Below are 26,860 nucleotides of genomic sequence, written 5' to 3'. Positions count from 1 at the left end.
GACGGATTTTTACCATCACTTAAAAGACGTCACTGTGATGCATTATGTGAACATTTTTACACATGGTTATAAGCTGTGTGCTTTTTCACTTATATAACCAATTTTTACATTTCATTCTGCTGTTATCACTTAATTTCTGAAAATAACAAATGTCCCACTGCTTAGTTTGAAAACATAGCTTATTAAATATGATTGATATATATGATTTGCAATATATAACAAAGCTTCCAGTTTCTATGACTTACGTTTTATTCTTTTATGCCATGTTTCTTTATGTCATACATGTTACTAAAGGGCCTTGTGAATAGTTATTTATAGTATACTTCCTACAATACTTCAATAATAGTCCAATATATGTATAGGGTGTTGATGCAGCATGCCAGATAAATGATGAAATAGAAAGGGTATGATCATATTTTTTTATTCAGTATACGAATAAGGAATATTACAGAATTCCAACAAAACCAGCAAAACATACTTTACACAAGTAGAAAATTTGGTTTTATTCATTGTACACATACTGCGGGCAAAAACATTCTTTGAAAAAAATGTGCCGTTTTAAGGCATTCAAAGTTGAAGAAGTTAACACTGTAAAATAAAAAAAACTTTGCTCTGTAAAAGAGGAAGTTGGACAAGTATTACAACAGTATTGTTAATGATATTCATGAGTTTGGTTCTTGTATAAGAGCAAAGTATTTGATATAGAAAATTAAATCATATTTCAAAAGCATTGTTTTGTTGAAAGGTCCCTCTCTTTTCAATATAAATAAGGGACGACAGGTTTTTCAAGTTTTCCTTATAAGCAGATACCACATAGCCGAGAATAGACAGAAAATTGAAGCACTAATTGTCTTTCATAACTCCCACTCCCACTTTTAGTTATTTTTTTTTAAACAGATGTGCAACCCTCTTAAGGCATTTGGTCAAGAGTCCTGGCATGTTTATGTAATATCACATAGCACAAAAGGTAAATGCACCTGCGTCATTGGCCGTATCTGAGGGAGAGGGAATCAAACAACTGAGTGTATATAAACCCAATACAAAGTAAATGCAAATACCTCAGTCTCTTCAGATTAAGAGCGAGCAGTCTAGTTCTATGTTTCAGTTCAGAAGCATCTGAATGAGGAGGATTAATGACAAAGTGTGAGGCGGCTCAACGTATACTCGATGCTACGCCAGAGCGCTCCTCATCAATCCTCATCTAGATACCCTCGGATAGTTTGGAGAGGGTGGGTGTGAACGCATTCCCTACTTTCAGCCAGGGTCACTCTTCTATGATAAACGGGCCCTTGAAATATCGGCCTTGAACATAGCAGCTTATTTTTAGTAAGACTACGAGCTTACAAAAATGAAAAAATGAAAAATAGACAAATACAAGGATTAAGCACCACTCCTTTTGGAATGGGACAAAGCACTGACAGAAGTTCAGAGTGAAAGGCCCTCAGTCTGGCTTGTAGAAACACCACACCGTTAAAGATTTTCATAAAGCTCTCAAAAAGTGCCAAAGACTGTTAATAAATAGCACATTAATAAATAGGAGATACAGTAAATTATTCTGTAATATCGGCCTTTACACAGCGCTCACACAGACCAGTTTGGCTGTCTGTCCTACTAATGCCAAAAAGAAGACTTAAATCCTTACTTAGTCACCTTCATTCTCTTTGTGCCTGTTTTGATATTATGGTGAAAAAAACGCTGTGCTTGCATCTGCCGCCAAAGGGGCCGGCTGTGGCTAATAGTCAGTGAGGACACTTCAAAACGTATAAGAGACCCACACAATTTTTATGAAAAAGGGCTATAGCTCTTTGAAGCCAGTATTAATCTCAGGAAGAGTTTTAACTTATAATCAGAAGCATGGCAATCACCACCCCACCACTGAAATGCTGCTATACCTGTGGCTACGTTCTGTCTCGGTTCGACATGTCGGTATCAGTTGCAATCGAGTTCGCAGGCGAACGGGACTCAGCCACTTCTGATGCTGCAGTCACCCGTCCGCTGAACGCGAGCGGTGATAACCTCCTTTGACACCCTCTTGCAGTCCTGGGCCAAACCCAGGAAGCACATGGTGTCTATGAAGGCAGTGGTGAGATTGAGCTTGCAGCCGAACTCGCTGGTGGAGTAGTCAAAGGGGAATGTGTGATGGTAGTTGTGGAAGCCTTCCCCTGTAAAACAAACACAAAAAAATGTGATATGCTATATAGTTTATAATGAGGAGAATTATTATGATATGGTGAATGTACAGTAATTTAAACACACAAAGTGTCTGGTGGAGACAAAATCCATGTACTGGAGGCTAAAGAGGAGACTTATTTATGGATGGGAAAACCTTACAGGCTGACTGTCACATGATGCAATTTACAAACCATCGTAATCAGATCTGCTGAATTAATCTGTAATCATTATCACGCTGCACAGTTGTCATGGTTACAGTAAAAGATGTTTCTATATAAAGACTTCATTGAAAAGCTGTGAATCCCAGCGAGACCTGCAGTAAGACCCTGTAACCAACACAGGTAATATGTAAGAGTTTATTCAGGTCTCTTTCAGGGATAAAGTCTAAAACTTTTAGTGCAGCGGTTTCCCCTCATTACAATTAAGTTCTGACTATGTTCAAACGAATGATTCCCATCTCCTTCACCGAGTAGTAAAGAATCCTGATGGTGGCTTTTGTGTATCCGGATGTTCGGATATCATCAGAAACCTTCATTTGTGAATTTAAGTAGAAAATACTTCCGATACTCTTTCTTAAAGATACTCCACAAACATACCAGTGTTGGCGTTTATGTTTGCTGTAGTTGTTCACCTTTATTTTATGGAACAAACAATGCAGAAAAGATGTGCATTTTTGTTAATGTTTTACATAAAGAAAATTATGTTTTTATTCTTAATTCAAGTTCTATATATTTGTTTGTACTTGGGATTTATTTAAGGTTATTTAGAACAAAGTTGATGACATTTGCCGCGTCACGGTGTTACCAGTCACCACAAAATAGAAAGTTGTAAGTAATAACAAAGATCACACCAATGAAACACAAAATGACACAAACATGAATGCAGCTGTAGGATTAGTAGGTCATCAATACGCTGTTTCCTTACCCATGGCGCTGAAAGCAACGAACGGGTTTTCCCTCGGGTTGATGGTGGTGTCGTAAGGCCTGCTGCCCCATAAATGTGCAGCGCTGTTGACCAGCCAGGTAGCGTTGAGCACAACGGCGTATCTCAGGAGCCCGGGGACGAAGTATGCCACGGCAAAGGACTCACCCCAGAAGTACCAGGGCACCACGGTGGGCACAACGAAGCAGAGGAGCAACACAGACATCTTGTAGTGACTGTAAACAAGAGAAGAACCATCAATCCTCACTTCTCCTATATTTTCTTCTATCAAACCAGAAAAACACCAGAAAACACTAAACGTTACATTATAAACATGGTAACACAGTTATGTACATCAGTTCACTGTTCACAGTTGACAGGGCCTTTGATTGGGTCACTCATGCCAATGGTAATCCCCTTTGCCTTAGAGCACAAATGAAAAAACTGGCACCGCTTCCAGAGAGCCGAGTAGAAAGGTTGACAAATGACCAGCGAGTGGACGCTGCGTGAGCACGCTGTGATTCACTGCCTAGAAACATCCCTTCACGCTGGATCTGTCACTACGAGGCACCTCTGGCCCGTATGAGCCACAGGACCACATCCTGTCTGAGCCAGAGGGGAAGTGACTTTGTGTCAGATACTTGCAAACCCCGGAAATAAATGTACATGGTAACTCTACGTCATTAATGATGTATTCAATGTCAACCTTCACTGCCAATTGAGGAATTTGATATTCATATATCACTTAAGGAGGGAAAGATGTGAACATCCAGGCCACCCAGCGTCTGCTCTTGTCACCAGAAGCTCTCAAATCAATTTGTATTTCCAAGTTGACATCTTTGCCTACATCTTCCACGTGTGTGGCATCTCTATTTCATCCTGGAATACTTGTATTCCCTTTGCTATTTAGATTTTTTTTTAGTGTTGTGTCTGCTGCGTCATCGACACGCCCACTCACGCGCTGTGAAGTTCTCTGACATTGTCCTTATGTATTCTCTCATGGGCTCACTCTGATATTTACAAGTTAGCTGGTAATGAAAGTTCAGTAAAATGTCCAGAGCAACGGATTGGGACATTTGCATGTTCACATAGAGCTCCTCTGAATAATGTCAGGAAAATATCTGGACTTTAGAGCATGGCTGAGAACAGCTATACAGTCAATGACATCCTAATCACCTATGATGATTGTTGTTCTTTTCCAATTGGTTTTAGTTCTATAACCTCCAGGATCTTTAACACAGATCTAAAAACTAGAGTTTTACCATACGCTGAAGAAAGACATGATAGACCTGTGACTCCAGTAAATATACAAACAAGTATAATGTCTGTAGGGTATTTGCGCTCACCGTCTCTGAAACATAACCACTTCATCTGCCTTCAGGTCCAACAGCTCCAGCTTCCGGCCCTTTTCAATGACGTCGGGATGCTTGCGAACCAGCAGCCATCCGATGTGGGCGAAGAAGAACCCCCGCAGGGCATTGTGGGGGTCCGCATCTGTCTCTGAGTACTTGTGGTGGACGCGGTGATCCCTCGCCCACTCGTATATGTCATTCTGCTCACAGGGACAGACACAGGCAGAGATACAGAGAGGATTATATGATGCACCCCTGGTATGCACAATCAGATTAAGGTCAGGAAACATGTGGCAACAAAACAATAAATGTTTACGGCTCAGATGATATCTTTTCATTGACTTCAATCAATAAATCCTCTATTGGCATCTTTGATAACATGTATGGTGCAAGAAGTCACATGCTATACCTCTTCTTTAATGTGTTTAGACTTATGAAACTTTCAACAGATGAACATAGCGACAGCCTCATGTGGTCAAACCCTGCATGGAGGAGGTGGATTAATTGACTCTATAACTTTACCTGAAAAGACATTGAGTTGGCGAGAGCGAGGAAGACTCGCAGGGGGAATGAAGCCTTGTAGGATTTGTGGCTCCATAATCTGTGTGCGCCGGCAGTCACGCCGAGGGCACTGAGGAGGTAGCACACTACCGCTGGAAGGAAGAGAGGTGGAAATGTTAAGCAGGAAGTGTCACCACTACCCTGAGATTGCTTTTACACCCCCCGAGGGGGCAGAGTCACTAGGACGACAAGTTCTTTCCATTGCTGCCCAGGAGGACTGTGAGAAAAGTCACGTGTGTGCGGAGATGGGACGGCGCAGGGGCAGCTCTGCCCTCTCAATTTTGTGTTGCTCCTCTCAAAAAACACGCGCTGAATGTGTTGACTATGTGAGGCCCAGACAAGACGACACAGGATTTGAAGCGGGGGCTTCTGGGCTGGCAGAGAGCATTCTGTTGTGGTGCCATGCATGCAGCCTCACAATGGGATGTCTATGGGAAGGCTGATTGTGCTTTGTCTTCCCCCTGGTGAAATAATATGCAGCTCAGCATTGCAATGAGAGGGGAAAAATTATGCAGCAACAGAGTGGACACAAAGTTGGGACTGTTCACGAATCTGAGTCATGCCTTTACATAAGTCTAAACAGATCACAAAACACTAATTATTTATCAGAGAGTGAAGTCCACATAGTTCTGACAGACCAACAAGTAGTTTACACGCAGCCACATGCCAGGGCTCTTAAATAACTGAGGAGGATGACATAGTCTGGCAGACGTACACCAGCGTGCACACCTATAATGAAAATCACAAGGCCTGGGGTGACGCATTCTCCATTATTGCCAGTGGCATGACCCCTCGGCCGGTGTGTACTGTATTAACAGTGATCACACAACATCAGCACATTCTGTCCTCTGCCTGTGGCCTGTAGGCACCAGAGGAAACCCAGCTGCGGAGGCTGAAACATCGTGTGCGCCACAATACTCACTCCAGGCGAGAGTTGGCGCCGAGGCGGAGGGTAGGAGGGTGAGTCCGTAAAGTGCGCCTGTGTGCAGCAGCACCATGAGGATGATGTTTCTCCACACCAGCGACCTCGGAGGTTTGGGTCCCTCTTTCTCCTTGTAGGTGTCGTCGAAAACATCATCCCTCGTCGTCGTCGGCGGCAATTCTGCCACGGCGTCGCCGTTCTGCTGCTTGTCGCCGCCGCGGTGCTGCTGGCGCTCCCTGGTTTCCGTCTCGGTCATTTTCGGGGGGCTGAGGGGAGGTTTGCCTGGGTGCGGAGCGCAGAGGGTCAGAGGAAATCCGGGGAGAAGTTGGTGAGATTAATGCGCACAGCAGGATGCAAGAGCGGAGAGCAGGGGGAGAGGCAGTGGGGAGAGCGAGAGAGAGAGAGAGAGAGAGGGGAGGAAGAGAGCTACATAGAGAGGGGAGGGAGAGCGAGAGAGGGGGGAGGTACGGAGGCTGGCCGAGTACATACTGCACTTCGCGGCGCCCTGAGCCAAGTACAGACTGAAAACACGAGTTATTATTCCATGTTGACATAAACTATTATGTATCTAGCCCCCCCCCCCCTTGTATACAAATATTGTCACCATGTCAACATTATAATTGCCATTTCAAACTTTTTACTGACCCCTACGGCCCTCATGTTCAGTATGACATAACTTTTTTTTTACATTTCTACTTTAGGAGAACAACACAATAGACATATCCTAAAGGTGTATTAAAAATATGCACATGTCAACACATGAAGACCATATACAATGATCATTTGTAATGACTGAATCTGTAAACTTTTTTTTTACATTTCTACTTAGTAAAGTAAGATAAGAACTTGGGAAAAGTGCTTAAAAAAGATATTGGACATGTATTGTACCATTGGCTTCTTATTTGCTCATCCAGTGTTATGTGTAATGTTGGACGATATGGTCGAACATCATATCAGGATTTTAAAAAATTGCATATTAATAATTATCATGATAAATGGCACATTATGTTAGTTTGAAAAAACACATCTGAGGTAGATCAATTATTTGTTATACATCCTCATAGTGCTTGCACAATGCATACGCAATATGTATATAAGCCTACCGGATTTCCGTTATATTGCTATGAATGAAAATTATATTGTGAATACCTGTTCATCGCCCATGGTAATGATAGACAACCGTCTCTTGTGTTTGACTTCAACTTTACACCACATGTGCCAAATCTCAGTGGTCAAGGTTGGATCATAACATGCCCAGGGGCCAAAGACCCTCAGCGGCCCTAAAAGCCCCAACAACACAAATTGATTTCAGTCCTACAAGTCAAAGAAACAAATCTCTTCATTTTACTGTCTAATAAAGCTGTAGAAAGTTGCAAGTATTCACATGAAAAGCTGCAGTTGGTGAGTTGTTGGCATTTTATCTAATTGAATAATGAGTTAAACTAATAATCCATAACCAAGATTGTTGCCAATTCTTTCTTTGCACCTGCACTTCGCGGTGCCCTGAGCCAAGTACAGACTGAAAACACAAGTTATTATTCCATGTTGACATAAACTATTATGTGTTAGCCCCCCCCCCTCCTTGTATACAAATATTATCACCATGTCAACATTATAATTGCCATTTCATAATCATTTGAATTGAACCCAGCCCTTGCATTCATTAATTCCCCTCGGGAAAATGTGACTATTCCGTTACATTTCTAATGATTATGTAAGAGAATACCATTCGGGAAATATGTTGGAGAGAATTTCGCCATGTTTTGAAAGCATTTTCACCATGTAAACATAAACCGACCTACCATGATCACTTTAAATGCTGATCCCGAAACTTTTTACTGACCCCTACAGCCCTCATGTTCAGTATGACATAACTTTTTTTTTACATTTCTACTTTAGGAGAACAACACAATAGACATATCCTAAAGGTGTATTAAAAATATGCACATGTCAACACATGAAGACCATATACAATGATCATTTGTAATGACTGAATCTGTAAACTTTTTTTTTTACATTTCTACTTAGTAAAGTAAGATAAGAACTTGGGAAAAGTGCTTTAAAAAGATATTGGACATGTATTGTACCATTGGCTTCTTATTTGCTCATACAGTGTTATGTGTAATGTTGGACGATATGGTCGAACATCATATCAGAATTTTAAAAAATTGCATATTAATAATTATCATGATAAATGGCACATTATGTAAGTTTGAAAAAACACATCTGAGGTAGATCAATTATTTGTTATACATCCTCATAGTGCTTGCACAATGCATACGCAATATGTATATAAGCCTACCGGATTTCCGTTATATTGCTATGAATGAAAATTATATTTTGAATACCTGTTCATCGCCCATGGTAATGATAGACAACTGTCTCTTGTGTTTGACTTCAACTTTACACCACATGTGCCAAATCTCAGTGATCAAGGTTGGATCATAACATGCCCAGGGGCCAAAGACCTTCAGCGGCCCTAAAAGCCCCAACAACACAAATTGATTTCAGTCCTACAAGTCAAAGAAACAAATCTCTTCATTTTACTGTCTAATAAAGCTGTAGAAAGTTGCAAGTATTCACATGAAAAGCTGCAGTTGGTGAGTTGTTGGCATTTTATCTAATTGAATAATGAGTTAAACTAATAATCCATAACCAAGATTGTTGCCAATTCTTTCTTTAACAGAGTGCCACAGATCACTGGTTGGTTTCTGCTTAAGGGGAATAATGAAACAGCCATGTAAGCTATACTATGGGGGTCAATGGGGACCCAACAAACTTTTGCCCCGGGGCCCCCTGGGAGGTTAATCTGGCCATGTGTGCACCCCCACAGGTGCAGTGTTGCCTTCATGTACCACACAGCAGCTGCACAGCAACACACAGCAGAGCATTATGACAGTAATCACTCATCATAAAGTGGTGTGAAGTGCTCAAACATAAGTGACACATACAAATTTTAAACTGACTTTATAAGCTGATTTAAAGATCAGCTTATTTAGTCCCTCTAAAAGAATAAAATATGGGTAATTTTATACTCACTGTGCGCTGAGATGTTTCCTTACAGAAGAGGACACTGGAGCCGCGGGGATGCAGGCAACACTTGAGATGTAGATAAAGATGAAAAATAAAGCTGTGTCAAGTGGATCCCTGGTTTCTGAAATCCTCTTATTACCTATTCTGGGTCTGTTTTAAAGCAAATGCTCGATGGGGAAATTATGTCACAGGCTCTGAATTTTCATTGGCTGATTCCTTAACTCACGTTTACCACCCTCAGTTTTTTATTATCAGTCTTATCATAAGGGGGATACTGTTACTCAATCATTTATATGAATGTCTCCACTCTTTTATCTGATGAAACAGTGCAAGAGGTTGCAGACACCATGATGTCAGGCAACATTGACATTTGTACCCATTAAACCTGAAATAAGTGGGACAGCACTTTGCAGCAATGACTTAACAAAGTTTAGATTTTATTTTCTTATTGACATAACTCATAACTAATATATACATATATTTTTTTTAATATTCACTTTTGAAAACGTTTTCAAGAGCAGAAGTTAATCGGGCTAAAACATAACTGGTGACATTTATGTACCAAGTAACCCTGGCAGCTGTTGTGGGGCTATTATAGTTCAGTTCCCTGACTGAGTGTTTACCCTGGCACTGCCTGGATGATTTAAGCATAATCATCCCATTACTTCATGCACGGAGATAAAAGATCATCTTATCTTTGAGCCCTGTCGTAATGTATGACCACACTTAAACGATGGTGGCCACTGACGGTTATACCATTCAGACACCATGTTCTAAACTTTAGTGAACTGATATGAATGGGATGGACCAACACATGGTTGTGCAACAGCTGTTTTCACCCAGTTTCCTTGAGGGATGGAGGCAAAGAGGCAGAACTGACACCACCTATTGCACAAACACAGCTACTGCAGGGCAGAGTAAGCGGGAATCCCGACAGAGATTGTGCACAGTTGATACTATAATGTAATAAATCTAATGTGATAGCCTCAGATAAAGACAGTGTAAGAGATTGTATGGAGTAAATGGTTAATGAAAAAAAGTCCCTTTAGCTAAACGGAAATGATTCGAGCACACACCTCCACGTCCTCCACTTAACTTCAAGCTGCACCAAATTGCACGCACATATATTTTTGGCCCTTTTTGCCTTTATTGACAGGACCGTGCGAGTGTGAAATGGGGAAAGACAATAGGAGTATGATTCCCTGGGAAATTTATGAAAATGTATCTCACAGACATATCTCAAAATGCTAAATAAAGTGAAAAACTATTCTTGGATCTGCCCAAGATGAAATGGTTTCTTTCTATGCCCAGGTCCTGTACTTGAACAAAAAAATCTATTCAGTGGGTTTTCCCATAGTCCTGCTGACAAACAAATAAATGGTAAAGATGAAAACATAACCTTCTGAACAGAGGTAATAATCAGTGGTACCACAGAGCTCTGAAAGGAGGTTTAATCATGTAAAAAAACACTCTGTGTGTAGATAGTGGTGGTAACAAACACCTCTATTATCATCTAGCAAATGTAAATCATTATTCAACCCCGTGTTCTCCTTCTAAAGCAGCGTTGTTGGTGAAAGATTAAACCCATTAAACCTTTGAGTGTGACACATTTGCTAGCGCTCAAAAAGGAGCACCAGTTCACAGTGAGGAGTGTGTGGGAACATGTCCACAGGCACAGCCAGAGTAGGAGAGAACGCGTCTCCTGTGAGTTTCTTCTGCGGGTCGGGTTCACAGCACAGCTCCCTGAAGTTCCTCATAGCCTCTCCTTGTGGTTTACAGGAGACGTAGACCAGACGGCGAATAGAAGGCTGGTTTCGTAACGCTCGGACCACTCTGGGGTGCAGGCCAGCCCGAGCAGGGTTTACCACAGCTGTGAGGCCTCCACCTGTGGAGCTGAGCTGTGACATGAGTCCAGGAAGCACCACCTCTGCCTTACCAGGAATAAACTCACAGTTCGGGACGTTATTGAAAGCTGCATTGTGTCTTGCATCTTCCACTGCCTGTTCTATGAGCTCTATACCAATAACTTTTTCCACTCTGGGTGATATGGTAATGCCAATAGCACCTGTCCCACAGCACACGTCTAAAAGAGAACCACCAAGTGTCCTTCTTTCTCTGCTTTCCTCTGTGTTTGGGACACACAGGTCTCTCACTGTTCCATAGAGCACCTGAGCAGCCACCTGGTTCACTTGGAAAAAGGCATCAGCAGAGATGCGGAACTTGAATCCCAGCAACTGTGGATGACAAGAGACATAGAATCAGAAATGAAAAAAAATCTTAAAGTCAACACTTACTACTATCCCCAATTTCTTACTCAGCCAAGCAGATTATGTTTTCATTGTCGTATGTCTCTCTGTCAGCAGGAGTACTCAGAACCTACTTGACTGATTATTATAAAAGCTTGGGGAGGGGTGGGGAATAACCCCTGTAGGAACTCATTGAATTTTGGGTGTGGATGCAAGAATTTGTCCATTGTTCAACATGGCCAGATAGGGCGTTAGTCTTGGCAGAGGAAGGTGCTCTCTGAGCGGCCTTCTGGGTGTAACGGTTCTGAAACTGTGATACAAACATCCACATTCTCACATTCTCACAGGACTAAAGAATCACAATACCCCAACATGTTGCCACAGCAGCAATTGCAGCATTTGAGCTAAATAAAATTTCAGTTTCACCTCTGTGTGTGTCTCATATTTTGTTGCATTCCTGATTGAGTCATCGAATATGTGGTTAATGTTGCACTTGTTTAATTAGATCAAGACAGATAATAATCCAGAGAGAGGAGACTCCCATTAAAGTCAGTCGACTTGAAAACCAAAAAAGACTCGGCTCAAACATCAAGGTCTGATATTGTTAAATCCCTACCAACTTTACATTTAGAAGTCATGTCCAACAGGTATTTCTAAGTATCTTTTACGAAAGGAATTTTTCCAGTATTATTTTTATTGTTGATGAGAAAACTGTTTCTTCAAATCTGTGTCTTCAGTATTATGTCACTTAGAAACCATGAAAACAAAGTATATATGTATCAATATCTTTAAACAAACTAAATTTGTATTAAGATTAAAAAACAACCAACTGTACGAGAGCGTCTGAAGATTATAAAGTTACAGAAGTCCCTCACAGATTCCGTGTTATTGTGCCCAGTTGGTCCATATTACCTCCTCGTATATGTGTGGCTGACCATGCAGCAGCTGGTAGGGAGATTCCTCATGAGTGCAGCGAGTCATGCTACTCTCCTGGAAGAACAGTGAATCCAGCTGACACACTGACCCAGGACCCTGCGTGAAGTGACCCATCAGGTCAGCCTTATGTACCGCCATCTCCTCTTGAGTGAGACTCTGCGGATGGAAGTAGACTATAACCATGGTGTGGCCCTTCGTGTTGGTCCTCACTGTGACCTCTCGCCAGTGCCCCCCGGTGTGGAACTGCAGGCAGGGCTCTAAGGGGGATAGGCGGATGAACTCCTGGTAGCATCTGGCCACTTGTTTGTGCTTCTCCGGGATGTTGAGCAGGTGGTCTCCATTGACGCAGACGATGTTCCCCTGCCGGCCTGTGCCCACGTAGAAGCCCACCGTCTTTGGGTTTCCATCCACTCCTCTGTTGACAGAAAACGTGGACTTGTTGCGGTAGCCGTCCCTCACCGGGGAGGGCAGGATGGAGAGGACGGGGAAGCTGAGTCTACCTCTCGCAGGGGAGAAGGACTGTGATTGATGCCCGGAGAGCTGTGACAGGATCCTCAGCTGGTGGTTTTGCTTGAGCTCAAGTTGCTCCTCGTAGCTGAGCCTCCACAGAGGGGTGACCACATCCGCCAGCCTCTCCTCCCACGAACAGGGAGGTTCCTTCTGACTCTTTCTCTGCTGGGGCTTTGACTGTGGTTTCCTTTGCTCAGCTAAAACACTGTCATCAGTTGAAAACCACAAACATGGAGTCCTGGGTGAACACAGCATGTTGCATTTAAGAAAAACGACTGACCTGCTCCGTGAAGCTGCCAGCACCATTTTTTTTAAGCTAGAGAATGTGCATTTAAGATTAAAAACATATAATCGACATAGATTAGTTTAAATATCAGAGTTGACCCGCGTGTTGTAGGAGGGTTTCAAAGGTCTGAAGGGTAAAGTCGTTTCACTTCGCATGACGTATAATTACAGAGACGTCTTCCTGACGTCACTTAGCTGCGACCCGAGGCAAGTAAACATTTCCGCTGTGTCGCGATGGACTCAAACAAGGACGAAGCCGATCGGTGCATCAAAATAGCCCTGAACGCGATCGGCAACAACCAACCAGACAAAGCCAGGAAGTTCCTGGACAAGGCGCAGCGCCTGTTTCCCACGGATCGAGCCAAAAGTACGTCGAACAAACGTGTGTTTTCTTCGGTGGTTTGTGTGTCTTACGGTGGGCCATGGCTCTGAAGCCAAATTAGCCAACGTTAGCATAACCGTCTTAACCGTCACACCACCTGCCACCGACCGATGCTGGTATTTGTAGTTTTCTCAGACTCCAGCCACAGTCCCTCTGATATATTTGGTTACGCACCGGCTTTAAACAGCTTTTGCTTATTCGTAGTTTAAATTTCAGCCCCGACGTCCTCGGTAGCCGCTACGCTACTAGCCTTTAGCTCGATGTGCTAACTGCCTGGTAAACACATTCGATTGTTATTCGTGAGTAACATGGCTGCACTTTCTTTCCAGACTTGTTGGAGTCATTAGAGCAGAACGGGAAGCCTCCAGAGGAGAACGGCGGCCCTGTGAACGGAGACGGGCCCGCTATGAGGCACCGCGGCCCCGCAGAGCAGCCGGCTGGATCCGCCCCGGGTACCACAGACTCGGCCAAACCCTTCACTGCCGAGCAGGTCGAGGCTGTCAGAAAGTCAGTGAACATGTGGAGCTGTCCTGTTGTGTGTTCTACTCAGTGCTAAAACTACGACAATGAGTCTATTACTTGCATCATGGGCAGTCTGCAGAGTATCACTCGAAGAAAAACTTATCATGATTCTGCTTCTACAATGTGATTATGTTATTTTCTTGCCACAGTGAATATCTTAAAGGTCTAGTGTGTAGAAATAAGGGTTGAAGTTGAATGTTGCAGCTTTATCCAGACAAAACACGGCATCGTCATTGCATCTGAGAATTTACAAATCACATTTCATTGATGAGTTGGTGAAATGAATGTGATTTGCAGAATTACTCGGTTTCCTGATATCAATCAATAATTGGTATGTTGTCGATTATCTTGTAGCAGTTTCTATCAGATCTAGGATTGGAGATGTCGTCTCTGATAAGTTGACCAAGAAGGTAGAAGCACTGATTTTATCATGAGTCAAATAACCTAATGTTAATACTGCTTTTACTGTGAAAATGCATAATTTGTGATGCACGTTTTAATTATCGAACAAACCACAATCTACCATGATGCTCCACACAGTAAACATAGGGTTTAAATTGTAAAAAAATATGCCTTTTTTCATATATAATTTGAAAATGGCAATTTCAAGTGAACATGATGCATCCAGAGTGCGGAATAATGTTCAGATGGTTAACTCAGATATCGCCAATAGTATGTTGGTTGAACGACTTATAGCTTAATGAGGATGTAGATGTACCTGTTTGTTGTGTCTTCAGTATTTTTATTTATTTGTCTCCCCCACAATCCTCTTAGCGGCTAGAGTCTAACCATATCTAATTCTTATTTTCTGTTTCAGAATTAAGAGCTGTAAAGATTATTACCAAACTCTGGGAGTTGAAAAGGAGGCTTCTGAAGAGGATCTTAAAAAGGCTTACAGGAAGCTGGCCTTGAAATTTCACCCAGACAAAAATCATGCACCTGGAGCCACAGAGGCATTTAAAGGTAAATTAAAAGTTCTCTCGGCTGCTGTTCTATGGGGGACATGTAAATGTCATTATTATAAGTGCACATTTTTGTGTGTTTCTTTCAGCTATTGGTAATGCCTACGCCGTCCTGAGCAACACTGACAAACGAAAGCAATATGACCAGTATGGAGAGGAACGATCACATCCAACCAGACAGAGACACCAGCGTGATTTTGAAGCAGACATTTCACCCGAGGACCTCTTCAACATGTTCTTCGGTGGAGGCTTCCCGTCAAGTAAGTAGAGGCCAGGTGAACGCTGTGTGTGTTGTATTTTGGGTTGACATGCCTGACGAACCCATTTGACATGAGGGTGAGCCACTCAAAGCCATCAGTTTGCCATCAGCAGTCATTGGACCTTGTGTCGCCATCACTGGTGGTTGTTGTGCGTTGTCTTGAAAAGCTTGCTTTGCTCAGATCTTATCCGTGTTCAGACTGATGGTATCTTAGATAGCTGTCTGACTGGCTGTTCAGCCTCAATTTCAACCACACCTTCTGTTCCACAAGCCAAACAATACCAGCTGATGCCAGTTCCAAGCAAAGCTCAGTGCAACTTACAGCAGTTATTATCTATTTAATATCTTAAAACCATGTTGAGCATCATTATGCCTGGTTCCTTGTTTTGTTTGCCTCTGTGTGATAGGGTGAAAAAGACAGACTTCAGTCATGTCAGCTGTAATTACTACATTCATTGCACTGCTATATAATGTGATATATATATATATATATATATATATATATATCAACTATTTGGCGTGAACAGGCTGAAACAAATGTCTTAAGATCGGATCAGTCGATGTAGGTTACATACTTCACCAGCCTCATTAAAAATAGAATTCTGTCTGCAAATATACTCATTGAAATGTTCCCTCTGGCCCTGATCAGACTTGGTATTAACATCAGTCTCGAGTGATACGATGACAAGTGGACAGCTAGTACTACAGTTCACACCTTGTATGTGTCACCATGTATGTCTCAAGTGACCACGTGTGATAGGATCTCACTTCCCCACTTTATATGCAACTTAACACAGGCATGTTTTAAAATAATACTACATAAAAAAAATTTGGTGCATTATGAAACTGTAGCAGGTCAGAGGACGTCAACCTATTAAGAGAACCTTTAAATAGGGCCCAGGACGCATTTTTTGGTCACACTGCTAAAAGAATCTGGCCTAGACCACCTCTGAATGTGGTCTGAGTGATCAGAGCTCAAATGTGTCATCGGTGCGTTAACAGCTGAATTTAAAGTTTTCCACTAGTTATCAAAACACCCTTGCCAGGTGTTCATACCAGTTCTTAACAAGGCCTCTGTTCGACGATGTGATAGTTGTAATAGAATGTTCTAAACGCCTTTTAATCTCCTCCGATAGCTTGGTCTCAACTCTGCTTTGTGCCTGTTTATGTTTATGTTTTTTTTATTTTTATTTTCATTCATTTTAGGTAACGTACACGTTTACAGAAACGGAAGAATGCATTTTGCACAAAATAACAGACAAGAAAGACGAGAACAACAGAGAGATGTAAGTCCCGTCTTTAATATTTCAGTCACACTTGAATATGATACCAGCTGAGAATAAACCCTCCTCTTTTTTCCTTCTCTCGACAGGGAGGACTGGCTCTCTTTGTCCAGCTGATGCCCATCTTAATCCTTATCATTGTTTCTGCTCTCAGCCAGATGATGGTTACCCAGCCTCCTTACAGCCTTAGCTACCGCCCGTAAGTGGCACAACAATCCTAATGCTTTCTGAGTCCGTGTGGAAATGCATCGACGTCTGTCTCACTCTGTTACTGTATCTCCTCCTTGCCTTAGATCAGCTGGACACATTCACAAAAGGCATACATCCCACCTGAAGGTGCCTTTTTACGTGGGAGATCGTTTCAATGAAGAATATTCGGGGAATAACATGAAGAATTTGGAGAGAAGTGTAGAAGATGACTATATCTCCAACCTTAGAAACAACTGTTGGAAGGAAAAGCAGCAGAGTGAGTTCACAGAAATGCTGCACATCACACTTATTAAAATTTTCAATTAATTTGCTGGGGATTCTCCTGATTTTAAATATTCAAGCCTTTAAAGCTAGCTAAAACAAATAAGCTTTAAAAATGTATGCAGAATAATTTACGAGTGATTGATTAATAATTCAATAGATTATCTCAGCTCCAGGCTAAAGTAATGCAGCTGCATAGTATAGTACACCACCTGTATTTCAGCTGGTTTTCTTCTGCTGACTTTGCTTTTTTGTTGATTGTTGGAATGCAATGACATCTGCTCCTAAAACGTATCTTTTTTTATTTAACTAATCCTGGTATGCCATTTTTATTACCCGTATTGTAATGTTTTATTTCTTTATTATTTTATTCCCTGATCTTGGCTTTGTCCCTGAAAAGTTATGATACTATTTCAACCTTTTGTATGAGTTAGAAAATCTGTTTTTAAAAGTTTATTATTGTTATTTTATTATGGTATTGTGTTTTTAAGAGTAATTGACTGAAGCCCAGTTTCGCTAACTGACATGCTGTCCTCTTGTGCTTTCAGAGGAAGGCTTACTGTACCGTGCTCGTTACTTTGGGGATTCAGAGTTGTACCAAAGGGCGCAGAGAATGGGGACACCCAGCTGTTCCAGACTATCAGACATTCAGGTCCTATTGGATGGCTAGAAACCACTTGCACATACATGGGTAAGTTGCACGGACATCACAGGGACATTAGAGCTGCTAATATGCACAGTAAATGACCTGCAACGACTTGGGTGTTCTGCATGTTTTATCCCACCACCTTGATTGCCGACCCTGCAGGCCACTGTCGCCATTCATTTTAATCCATTACAGCGTGTATATATTTATTTCCGTCCTATCGACTGACACCTGATGCTCGAGGGTCACCTGGGCTGCTGTCTCAGATGTCATGAGATTCCCACAAACTTTTTACTGCAACAACAAGGAGAGCTTTTAACACAGGCCCCCCACTTACAACTGCATTACCATGTGATGACAGAACTTTGACCAATAAAGATGCATCAATAGAGGCAACTGATGGGTCACTGTGATGGATTACCTATAATCCAAGGGTTGAGCAAGGGTCAAGTCGCTGCAGGTCTTTTACCGAACAAAACTCTTAGTCACCTGTAAGTGGGGAGTGTATTTAAAAAAATATGTATGAAAGGAAATCTGCTTTTTGAACTGTAAGAATAGTAAAAGTTGTAGTTGAGTGGATCAAACTCAAGTCATCAATTTCATCTTGTAGCTGCTCCACTGATACAGAATATTGCACAAGTGATGGTGGTGATGATTGAATAATTGATTCTGTGTCTTGGCTGTATTCACATGTGTTAAATGTTTATCATATGGTAAGTGATTGCTGCATACTAATCCCTGATTCTTTTGTTCTCCTCAGGTTCCTCTGTACTTGAATCTAATTAGAAAAAATTGGTCGGAGCCCACTCAGATTGGAGCATATTTCTGCGGCAAAACCAAGAGAATCAAACATGCCTTGTGTGCAGTGGGCGACAGACCTCATCAGGGAACCTCTCTGCAACTCGCTGTAGATTGACTTCCTGTAGAACTGTGAGAAGCTTTGAGTTGACTGCTGACATTTTCTTACTCTAGTGTCTTCGGGGTGGCGAGGGTCCACTGGGCTTCCGTGGAAAAGTAAGAGCATATTTGAACAGTAACAAAGCTGCTAAGTCTAGTTTTCTCTGTCCGGATCTTTTTTTTGTTTTTCCTTTAACATTTTGAGAAACCTCATGGCCTTCTCATAGACAGACGTCTGAGCCACTCACAACGTGCGTGTGTCATTTTTATAGTTCTTACCTATGTAAATATTCATTTTACTTTTAACAGTTCAGGGTTTATTGAAGTTAATATCATATACTATAATGTTATGTGGAATCGCTTGTAGTCTGTTGGAGTATTGAGAATCATTGCACAAATAAAACTAAAACATATTTATTAAATTAACAAGCTAAAATTGTACAAAGATTTCTTTAAATTAAATTTCTTCAATGATTGTTGGGTGCCTATCTTTTCTGTAAAGCATTCAGGCACACACACACTTGTGCTTTTGTAATGAGCTGATGTGCTCGTCCCAAATTCATAATGCATCTGTGACTCTAATGTGTATTAATTAAAAAATTAAGTATAGTTAAATCAGACACCAGATGTACTGCACAGAGCCTATTTTATGAATGTGCTGTTGATAGATACTGTTCTGTCGATGCAAATAACAGATAACAAACTAATTGTTATTAACAATGACATGATATGTTTTCAGCTGTGTCTTGTGTTTACTTGTTAGCAGAATTATGCAAAAACTCATAATTGATTTCCACCAAATTTGATTGGGAAATGACACCTGTTCCTGGGAAGAAACCATTAAATTGTGATACAGATTAAGGGGGAATTTTGATTTTTTTTTTTCTCTTTTACATTGTAGAACAGAGCATGTTTGCAAAATGTCGGCTGTTTTCAATGTAGGATTGTTCGGCCTTCACATATGCATCTGAGTAAGTGGACTGAATTTGTGAATCTGTTTTCCAGTCTTGCCTACCACTCATAGCTCTCTCCAGTTAAGTCAGATTCACTCTTTCACACTGCACTACTATATGTAACGCTTATACGCCAGCATAACAGTCAGGGACAGTTAGGTGTTCAGTATTTAGAACACAGCCACTAACCAAACCATCGACACCTGACATTTTAGGTGATCTTTTTTGGAATGCCCCTCACCACATCATATGCCACAGCTGAGTACTCAGTGCAGTTCTAGTTTACTAAATAAAGCACAGCAGTTGTATACAATTTATTTTATTCTGTTTACTAGCTGCTATCAGTGTGCTATGATCATTAGTGTGTATAGTCTGTCACTATTAAATGCTTTATAGGATTAGTTTGGTAATGGGACACTGTTTTCACAAAGCAGAAAATCGTAACACAATTCAGTAGAAAATAATTTATTTCTTTATGTTCTTTGAGTCATGTACAAAACAACACAAGTTTTGGTTGATAATATTTGACTATCAAATACTTAAGCCAGTTCCTTTTAGGGTGTGACTTTACAATCATAGGAAACAAAGCGACCCATGTTCCAACATGAGTCTTCACTGTTGATTCACCTGCAGACAGGTGAGTAGCAACCTCATGACTGTAGCTGGTTCCAGGAAAACCTTAGTCACACGTTAATGCACTCAAAGAGATGTACGTGTTGTGTCAGGGCAATCTGGTCGGTACCGATGGGCGTTACATTGCTTCTTTTTCATGTTCAACATGAATTTAGTTCAGCTCATCAAGGAGAGAAGTGCTTGGTCAGCAGCACTCTTCAATCAGCAACTCCCCTGAACTATACAGTTTCCTCTTGATGGCCCTGAATCTCCTACTCAGCCTCAGAGTGCTCCGGGGCCCCAGAGGCGTCCCAGACGTCTGCGGGGACCTGCTCCCCTTGAAGAGCTTCTGAACCCTCGGCCACAACCCGCTGGACTCGGGTCTGAGCAGGAGGGTCACGTGGAAGGTTGGGACCAGGGTGGCATCTACTGCTATTTGGTCCACAGTGCACAAGGAGCCCTGTTCCCCCCTGTCCACACACAGGTCGATGAGTGCTCCCCTGAGGCCGCAGGGCTCGCATGTAGCCAGGTGGAGCAGCTCCTGGCTGATGCTGTGCAAGAGACAGTCGGGTAGGATGAGTTTGGAGCAGCCCAGGATGTGGGAGGCATTGTTGAGGCTTTGTGTGATAGTTGCACGGACATCTGTGGCTAGGGCCTCCTCCAGGGGGTCAGAAAAGATGCTGCTGTCAGACTCTGAGAGAGACATGTCTGCTAAAGATCCTGAAACAAAAGAATACAGGTTAGACTCACCCTAAATTTAAAACTCAGTTTAATGGTGGTTAAAGATAGAGGCTGGTCAGTATAAGCTTTAATCTCCTTTCACCCTTTGTCGCTCTATTTTCAGTTGTTTCAGGGTTTTTTGATGTGCAAGTAAACATCTCAACAAAAGATCAAATAAAAAGCATCTAGGCGACTATTTGCATCAACACAAACAAAAGACATTGGGTCCTCCTGCTCCAAACAAAAGCCAGTGACACTCACCAGACTCGCTCATGCAGCCCTGCTCTTCTGGGACCTGCTGGTTGAGCCCCTTCAGCTCGGCCAGCCTGTGCAGCAGGCTGCCCCAGGACAGCCGCTGTGCGCCCCTGTCCTCCGCCGGAGAGGGAGGAAAGCTGCCGTCAAGGGACTGGTTGCAGGAAAAAGACATCTTCAGACAAAAACAAGTAAAAAAAGGGACTGTTAGCGTAAAGAAAGAAAGAGAGGGTGCAACAGTGTCCCGTAACAGTGGGGCCCCGAAGCTCCTATCACCAGACCAGCTGGAAAACACTGTAACAATGGAACAAAGCATTAAATACCCAAGCCCTCAACGGCCCGCCCATTGTTTTGGTAAGCCAATGAGGTTAAAGCACACGTCTCCCATCTCGCTAGCCTGCCTGGTAACATTGTTGGCTGCTTTGATGTGCAGCCCCCTCCCCTCTGACCCCCACAGCCGCTTGACCCCCACTCAAACTAATTCACAAGTTTTTATTTATAATACCAAGAGCCACAAATAGGAGCCACACTGACCGAGCCAATCAATGTGGGTAAGACTGTGTCACACATAAAAAAGGAAAAGAGCATTATTTGAAACTTTACTTTAATAAAAAAAAAAATAACTGTGAAATCAAAGTAGGATCATGGCAGAAATTAAGATATTTTAGCTCCAGATACAATTAAACCCATTTATTACCAACTATTATGGTAATACTTTAATGCGGGTCATCATTGAATTGACCAGAGTCAACACATGTAGTGTATCTGGACTGCATGTGCTGATTGTTTCACACTGTGTCAGTAGGTTGGTTAAATGTGTGTTTGTCTAGTGTGCGGAGGTGGTGTGATCTTTTACAAGGATTTCAATCATTTACAAGAACCCTTTTTTTTTAGATTTAGATTAGAGATTGATTCCAAGAGCTTTAGAGAAGCAGCCGACAGGTCTATAGCAACTTTTGGAGTAACTCCTGACCACAAGCCTGAACACACAGAGAGAGAGAGAGACCATCCCCCACTGCTGAAAAAACAACTCTGTCCCCCCTTTCTAGTCCTTCAGAGCTAAACCCTCCCTGTGTGTGATATCCATGGGAGTAGCCTAAAAAATCACACCATTGCATGCACTTCAATGGGGTGCTGTTCAAACATAGGCAATGTGAAACACCCTTAACGAATGAAGGTTGGCTGCTAGTAAAGCCCAGTTCTAGACTATTCATCATAATTTGTCAAGAAAACAATATCAGACACCTTAAAAATCTAATCTGCCATGGAAATAGGTCACAAAACTTACTTGTACTGGTAAAACTGGGGAATCCACATGAAAGAATATTACTAGAATGGTTGCAGATGGATTTACTGCAGGCGTTTACTTTACAGTATATCTACTGATGCAATATCTCAACATAAATGGTGTAATACACTGTATATCCAGATCGTGGCGCCAGTCCATCACCTTAAAATTGAAGACAATAAAGAAGCTGCCATGGTCTCCCCTATGGTCTTTTTTCCTTGCTTGTTAATGTGTCACTGAACCCGGCATACGGATGTTAATGTGTCATTTTACTAAGTTTCCCTGTTTGGGGTGAAACATTATTTTTGACATGTCGTGGGGAAAACAAGGGAGTAAAATGTTGAAGAGGAAATAAAGCGTGACAGGCTCTGTGTTTTACTGTTCAACGAAGGCGTGAGAGAGCTGTTAGGCCAACCAGCCTCAGGCCATTCCATAATTCACCTATAATAAATCTACTGCAAAATGAATTGTTAGGAATTGATTTATTTGTCCATTTCTGGAACATTGTGCTTTGATCTGCAGCACATTGCAATGAATCAGAAACCAAAAACCTTTGCCCTCTCTATTTTTCATTTTCCTATTATTTGTTCCAGCATTGGTTGTGAGAATTATCCAGTGATTACGAGGCACTTACAGAGAGTGGACACATGCAACCTTCTTCAGGCACTTTTGAATGTGCCCATGTTGGTGATTAATTCAGAAAACGGGTAAAAGGTAAAAGGGTTCCTGGCTTGTGTTTGCCAGGCTGTAACTATGGCAACAGCGTGCTGTCGGGAGCAGGGTCCACCTTACTGAGACGTCTGAAATGTCTTTGTGTAACAGTCCTGGACTCTTTATGGGGGGTTTTTGTACATGAAAAGTGGGGCAGCGTCGTCCCCTCTGCGTACGATCATAGTACGAATAGAGGGTCATTCCATTTCCCTGCTAAATACCCCATGTGTGCATCATCTCATTCCTCACAGCCCAGTGTTTATTATCTGAAAACCCTGGGGTCTCCAAGGGCAGGGTTCTGTGTTTGGCTCCATGTGAGTGCGACACCTGAAGTCAGAGGTGGGACAGCGTTTCTTTTAGGTTGTGATTTATTGCTAGAGGAGGCAGAAACAGACCTGCAATCTCAAGAGGGGGGGGGGGGGGAATATTTGCTGAGGCACAATCGGCTGCACTAACACATTAACACATCTATTTCTTATGGCCTGTACTTTGAATGTTGGGTTTAATGGAGCATTAGACTATATTTGCACAAAAAGAGAGTTAAAGTATTAACTACCCGGTGTTTCAAAGTACCGCCCTTCATTGAGAATGTTTAAAAAAGGTTGAGCAATTACTTAGATTTTATGAGCTTGAACAGAAATAGCTGTTTGGCACATGTGCAGTTTTTTTACAACCATTTTTCTTAAATTATCGTCTACAAATGAAATATCAAATCCCTTTTCCATGTATATATGAGACCAACTGAGGAAATTATATTTAAGTACAATGTGAGAAAACTAAAGTTGACTGACTGTGTTGTATGACATTGCTGAACTGTGAACGTACAAGCATCCTCTAAGACTGAATCTCATTTATTAAACTTAGCTCTTTAAATTAAATTAGAAGCAACATGACCACACACTCAAATAAGCTGCACAGTGATACTACATGAATCAATATATATAAATGTTTGTGAGCATCTATCCACTCCACAGTTTGTACATATATTTAAGGAGAGTCGCATTATTTAATTTGACATATACATATAATTTATATAATTCATTCATAATTTAAATATGGTTCACTGACATTTTTCATTAGCTTATTCTAGTTTCCAGTTATTAGGGCTGTGCCTGAAAATGAGCCTGATTATTGATATCGGTTGAACGTCATCAGGCTTTGTCGGTTGATAGGTGAAGGAGTAAATGACAGTCGATGCATACCTGATGAGCCGCGACCATATGACATCAGACAGCGGAAAGGATCCTGATCATTATTTATAAGTACTCTTAACGCGGCTTGTCCCTGACTGAAGCGATCTCTCATTTTAGAACCTTGTGCATTATTTAGACATGCTGCCGATGTTATGCTTTTGTGGTTGGTTTGAATTAAACACGACTCGTTGTTGCTGTTGTGACTACTCTTTAAATATTGAATAACTTCAGATATAATCCGTATGGGGTGTAACTTAATAATAATAATAAATTAACATTTCTGTAAATCCTGAAATATCAACCATGAATGAATATTAGTGTCAATCCAGGTCATAAATCCATCCATGTTTGCTCATGCGTTGATTTCTTTTCTGGTGAATTTGGTTTTAATTTGTTATTTAATGCTACAGTAATGTGGTGTTTACAGCTGAAATAGACTTGTGACTGGTTGATTATGTGTATAGGTGGGACCATGTGGATCCACACCATGATCACTTATTCATAGACGTATATATAGATCCAAATTGCGTCTAAAGGGCAAGATGGTGGATCCCATTACTGGGATATTTTAGCTTTAATTTTGAATAACAGGAGGAAGTAGTGATGTGTCCTCCATCTTTATGGTTTGGACCAAACTAATTGATCCACTACCCGATCACCACACAGCCATTCATCATGCCATGCGCTTGGGTTCCAAAACGTGACACAAAGCATTTGATATTCTAGAGGATTGTGAAAGTTGTGTTATCTTCTGTGGTATGTGGTGGCTGACAGTATGGTAACATGTTTTGTTTATGGGCATCATCTGATCTTTGCATGTCTCCGTCCTGCAGCTATTCTTACCATCACAATTAGGTTTCTCTTCTTTCCTTCACAAAGCATAGGACCCGGGGAAACCACTCTCACACTACTGACATTTTCCTCCCCTTTATCAGGATTACACGAAACCACGAAACCCCCTTTGGCTCTGTGACTCACACATTTCTTTCTTTCTGTAACTTACTCCAATAAATACGATGAACATTGTTGGCCTGTCATGTTCTGCTCCTCCTCTCAGTTGTGTGACTGTCACTTCTCACCTGTCAGTCGGTTCATGCCACGTCTGTGACTCCCAGAGCTGCACTGAATATGTGGTTTATGGGATGTTTTTAATTGTATTCACGTTGCTTCATTTGACTCATTGCTCTTAGTCTGATTAATGTAGAATGAAGCGGACTGATCGCTACAGCTGCAGAGGCACAGTGTTAGAATCTGTTGTTTGCATACATGATAGTTTTTCACCAATCTGAGAGTGTGCAGCTCTACTGTAAAATGTGTTCACACTCATGTCATCCTGTCTGGATTGAGAAACTTGGATTTGATCACGTCCCACTCTTTTTACATTTTAACGTGTGTGTTCAGTTTAAACAACTCCCCCTCTCTTTATCTTTCCTCGTAAACTTTATAGCGCCCAGCCGAGAGGATGGATGACGCCCTGTCTAGTGCCTGCCGTTATTAAGAAGGCTTCAAAGACACTCTTTTCAGGATGAAGAAACAAAACCATGGCATCGGTTAATCCAGCACTTCAATTAAGAGCTGTCAATCAGTGTGTGTCTCTGGAGGAATCTGCTGAGGGCACGGCAGGGAGCAATGCAGCAGGCAGGGCAGAAACAGTCAGGTACTAAAGCTGTGGCACAATGAAAACGCCCAAATTCCGAAAACATGGGAATTATCTCAGACTGACTGCCTTTGTGTCGTCTCTTAATCAATGGTGATAACGAATCTGAGGCAGCACAGACATCACATCTCGAACTTTATTATTAAGTCTCCGATATTTTACTCTCATAGTGGCAGGAAGGAGAAGATTGCAGGTTTGGCAAGTAATTCAGTTTCATGCATAGGTGGATGTAGAGTTAACAAAGAGACAATGTTCAGTATCATGCAATTAATCTTTGTATTACATTAATCTAGACGGTTCATACTAATATCACAATTTAATATACCGGTAATGTGACACATTAATGTTCAGTTTTTAATGATTCAGCTCAACGACAGTGGTGTGAGAGCTGAAGCAGTGCAAGTAAGATTAGTAACTTCAATCATCATAATAAAAGGAAGAAGAATTTTTTTAGTCCATATGTGTATATGCTGAAAGTGTGAAATTCCCTGAATAAGGATTTAAAATCTTGCTTGGGTGTTCTTCAATTAATGAAACTCTGCTAAGACAATAAATATGAAACTTTAGAACTTACTGAGTAATATCTATGTTATGATGATTGTGTAGATAGATAGATAAATAGATAGATAGATAGATAGATAGATAGATAGATAGATAGATAGATAGATAGATAGATAGATAGATAGATAGATAGATAGATAGATAGATAGATAGATAGATAGATAGATAGATAGATAGATAAATAGAAAGATAAATATATATAGACAGATAGACAGATAGATAGATAGATAGATAGATAGATAGATAGATAGATAGATAGATAGATAGATAGAAAGATAAATATATATATAGATAGATAGATAGATAGATAGATAGATAGATAGATAGATAGATAGATAGATAGATAGATAGATAGATAGATAGATAGATAGATAGATAGATAGAAAGATAAATATATATATATAGATAGATAGATAGATAGATATATAGATCGATAGATAGATAGATAGATAAAGTCTTTTCATCTCAAATTTCAATCATAATTCTATCACTTTCTCTCTCTCTCTCTCTCTCTCTCTCTCCCCCCCCACACTCTCTCTCTCCCTCTCTCCTC

At 41.4% G+C, this 26,860-nt stretch overlaps 3 protein-coding genes and 1 pseudogene across 4 annotated transcripts; 1 reads left to right on the top strand and 3 right to left on the bottom strand.

The window, feature by feature from the left end:
- Positions 1 to 405: 405 nt before the first annotated feature.
- scdb (stearoyl-CoA desaturase b) lies at positions 406 to 9,126 on the bottom strand. Of its 2 annotated transcripts, XM_062400962.1 has the most exons (7): positions 8,968 to 9,118; positions 7,078 to 7,208; positions 5,929 to 6,210; positions 4,968 to 5,098; positions 4,440 to 4,645; positions 3,097 to 3,329; positions 406 to 2,162 (listed from the first exon to the last, which is right to left on the bottom strand). In XM_062400962.1, exons 3-7 carry the CDS (start codon positions 6,182 to 6,184, stop codon positions 1,963 to 1,965), a joined length of 1,026 nt encoding a protein of 341 aa, XP_062256946.1. In that variant the 5' UTR covers positions 6,185 to 6,210; positions 7,078 to 7,208; positions 8,968 to 9,118; the 3' UTR covers positions 406 to 1,962. The 2 variants fall into 2 exon arrangements, with proteins under 2 accessions (XP_062256946.1, XP_062256944.1); XM_062400960.1 differs by lacking the exon at positions 7,078 to 7,208 and having other exon boundaries at positions 8,968 to 9,126.
- Positions 9,127 to 10,398: 1,272 nt separating this feature from the next.
- trmt2b (tRNA methyltransferase 2 homolog B) lies at positions 10,399 to 13,151 on the bottom strand. Its single transcript, XM_062400958.1, has 2 exons — positions 12,120 to 13,151; positions 10,399 to 11,195 (listed from the first exon to the last, which is right to left on the bottom strand). Exons 1-2 carry the CDS (start codon positions 12,957 to 12,959, stop codon positions 10,575 to 10,577), a joined length of 1,461 nt encoding a protein of 486 aa, XP_062256942.1. The 5' UTR covers positions 12,960 to 13,151; the 3' UTR covers positions 10,399 to 10,574.
- dnajb12a (DnaJ heat shock protein family (Hsp40) member B12a) lies at positions 13,135 to 19,353 on the top strand. Its single transcript, XM_062400959.1, has 9 exons — positions 13,135 to 13,305; positions 13,650 to 13,827; positions 14,660 to 14,805; positions 14,894 to 15,064; positions 16,270 to 16,349; positions 16,436 to 16,545; positions 16,640 to 16,812; positions 17,366 to 17,508; positions 18,224 to 19,353. The coding sequence occupies exons 1-8, from the start codon at positions 13,173 to 13,175 to the stop codon at positions 17,485 to 17,487; spliced, it is 1,113 nt and encodes a 370-aa protein (XP_062256943.1). The 5' UTR covers positions 13,135 to 13,172; the 3' UTR covers positions 17,488 to 17,508; positions 18,224 to 19,353.
- A 409-nt stretch (positions 19,354 to 19,762) lies between these two features.
- LOC133966564 (DNA damage-inducible transcript 4 protein-like) lies at positions 19,763 to 21,043 on the bottom strand (annotated as a pseudogene).
- Positions 21,044 to 26,860: the final 5,817 nt, after the last annotated feature.

The sequence above is a fragment of the Platichthys flesus genome, chromosome 12 (genome assembly GCF_949316205.1).
Source record: "Platichthys flesus chromosome 12, fPlaFle2.1, whole genome shotgun sequence".
In the NCBI taxonomy this organism is placed as follows: Eukaryota; Metazoa; Chordata; class Actinopteri; order Pleuronectiformes; family Pleuronectidae; genus Platichthys; species Platichthys flesus.
This window is presented reverse-complemented; position numbering and strand designations above follow the sequence as displayed.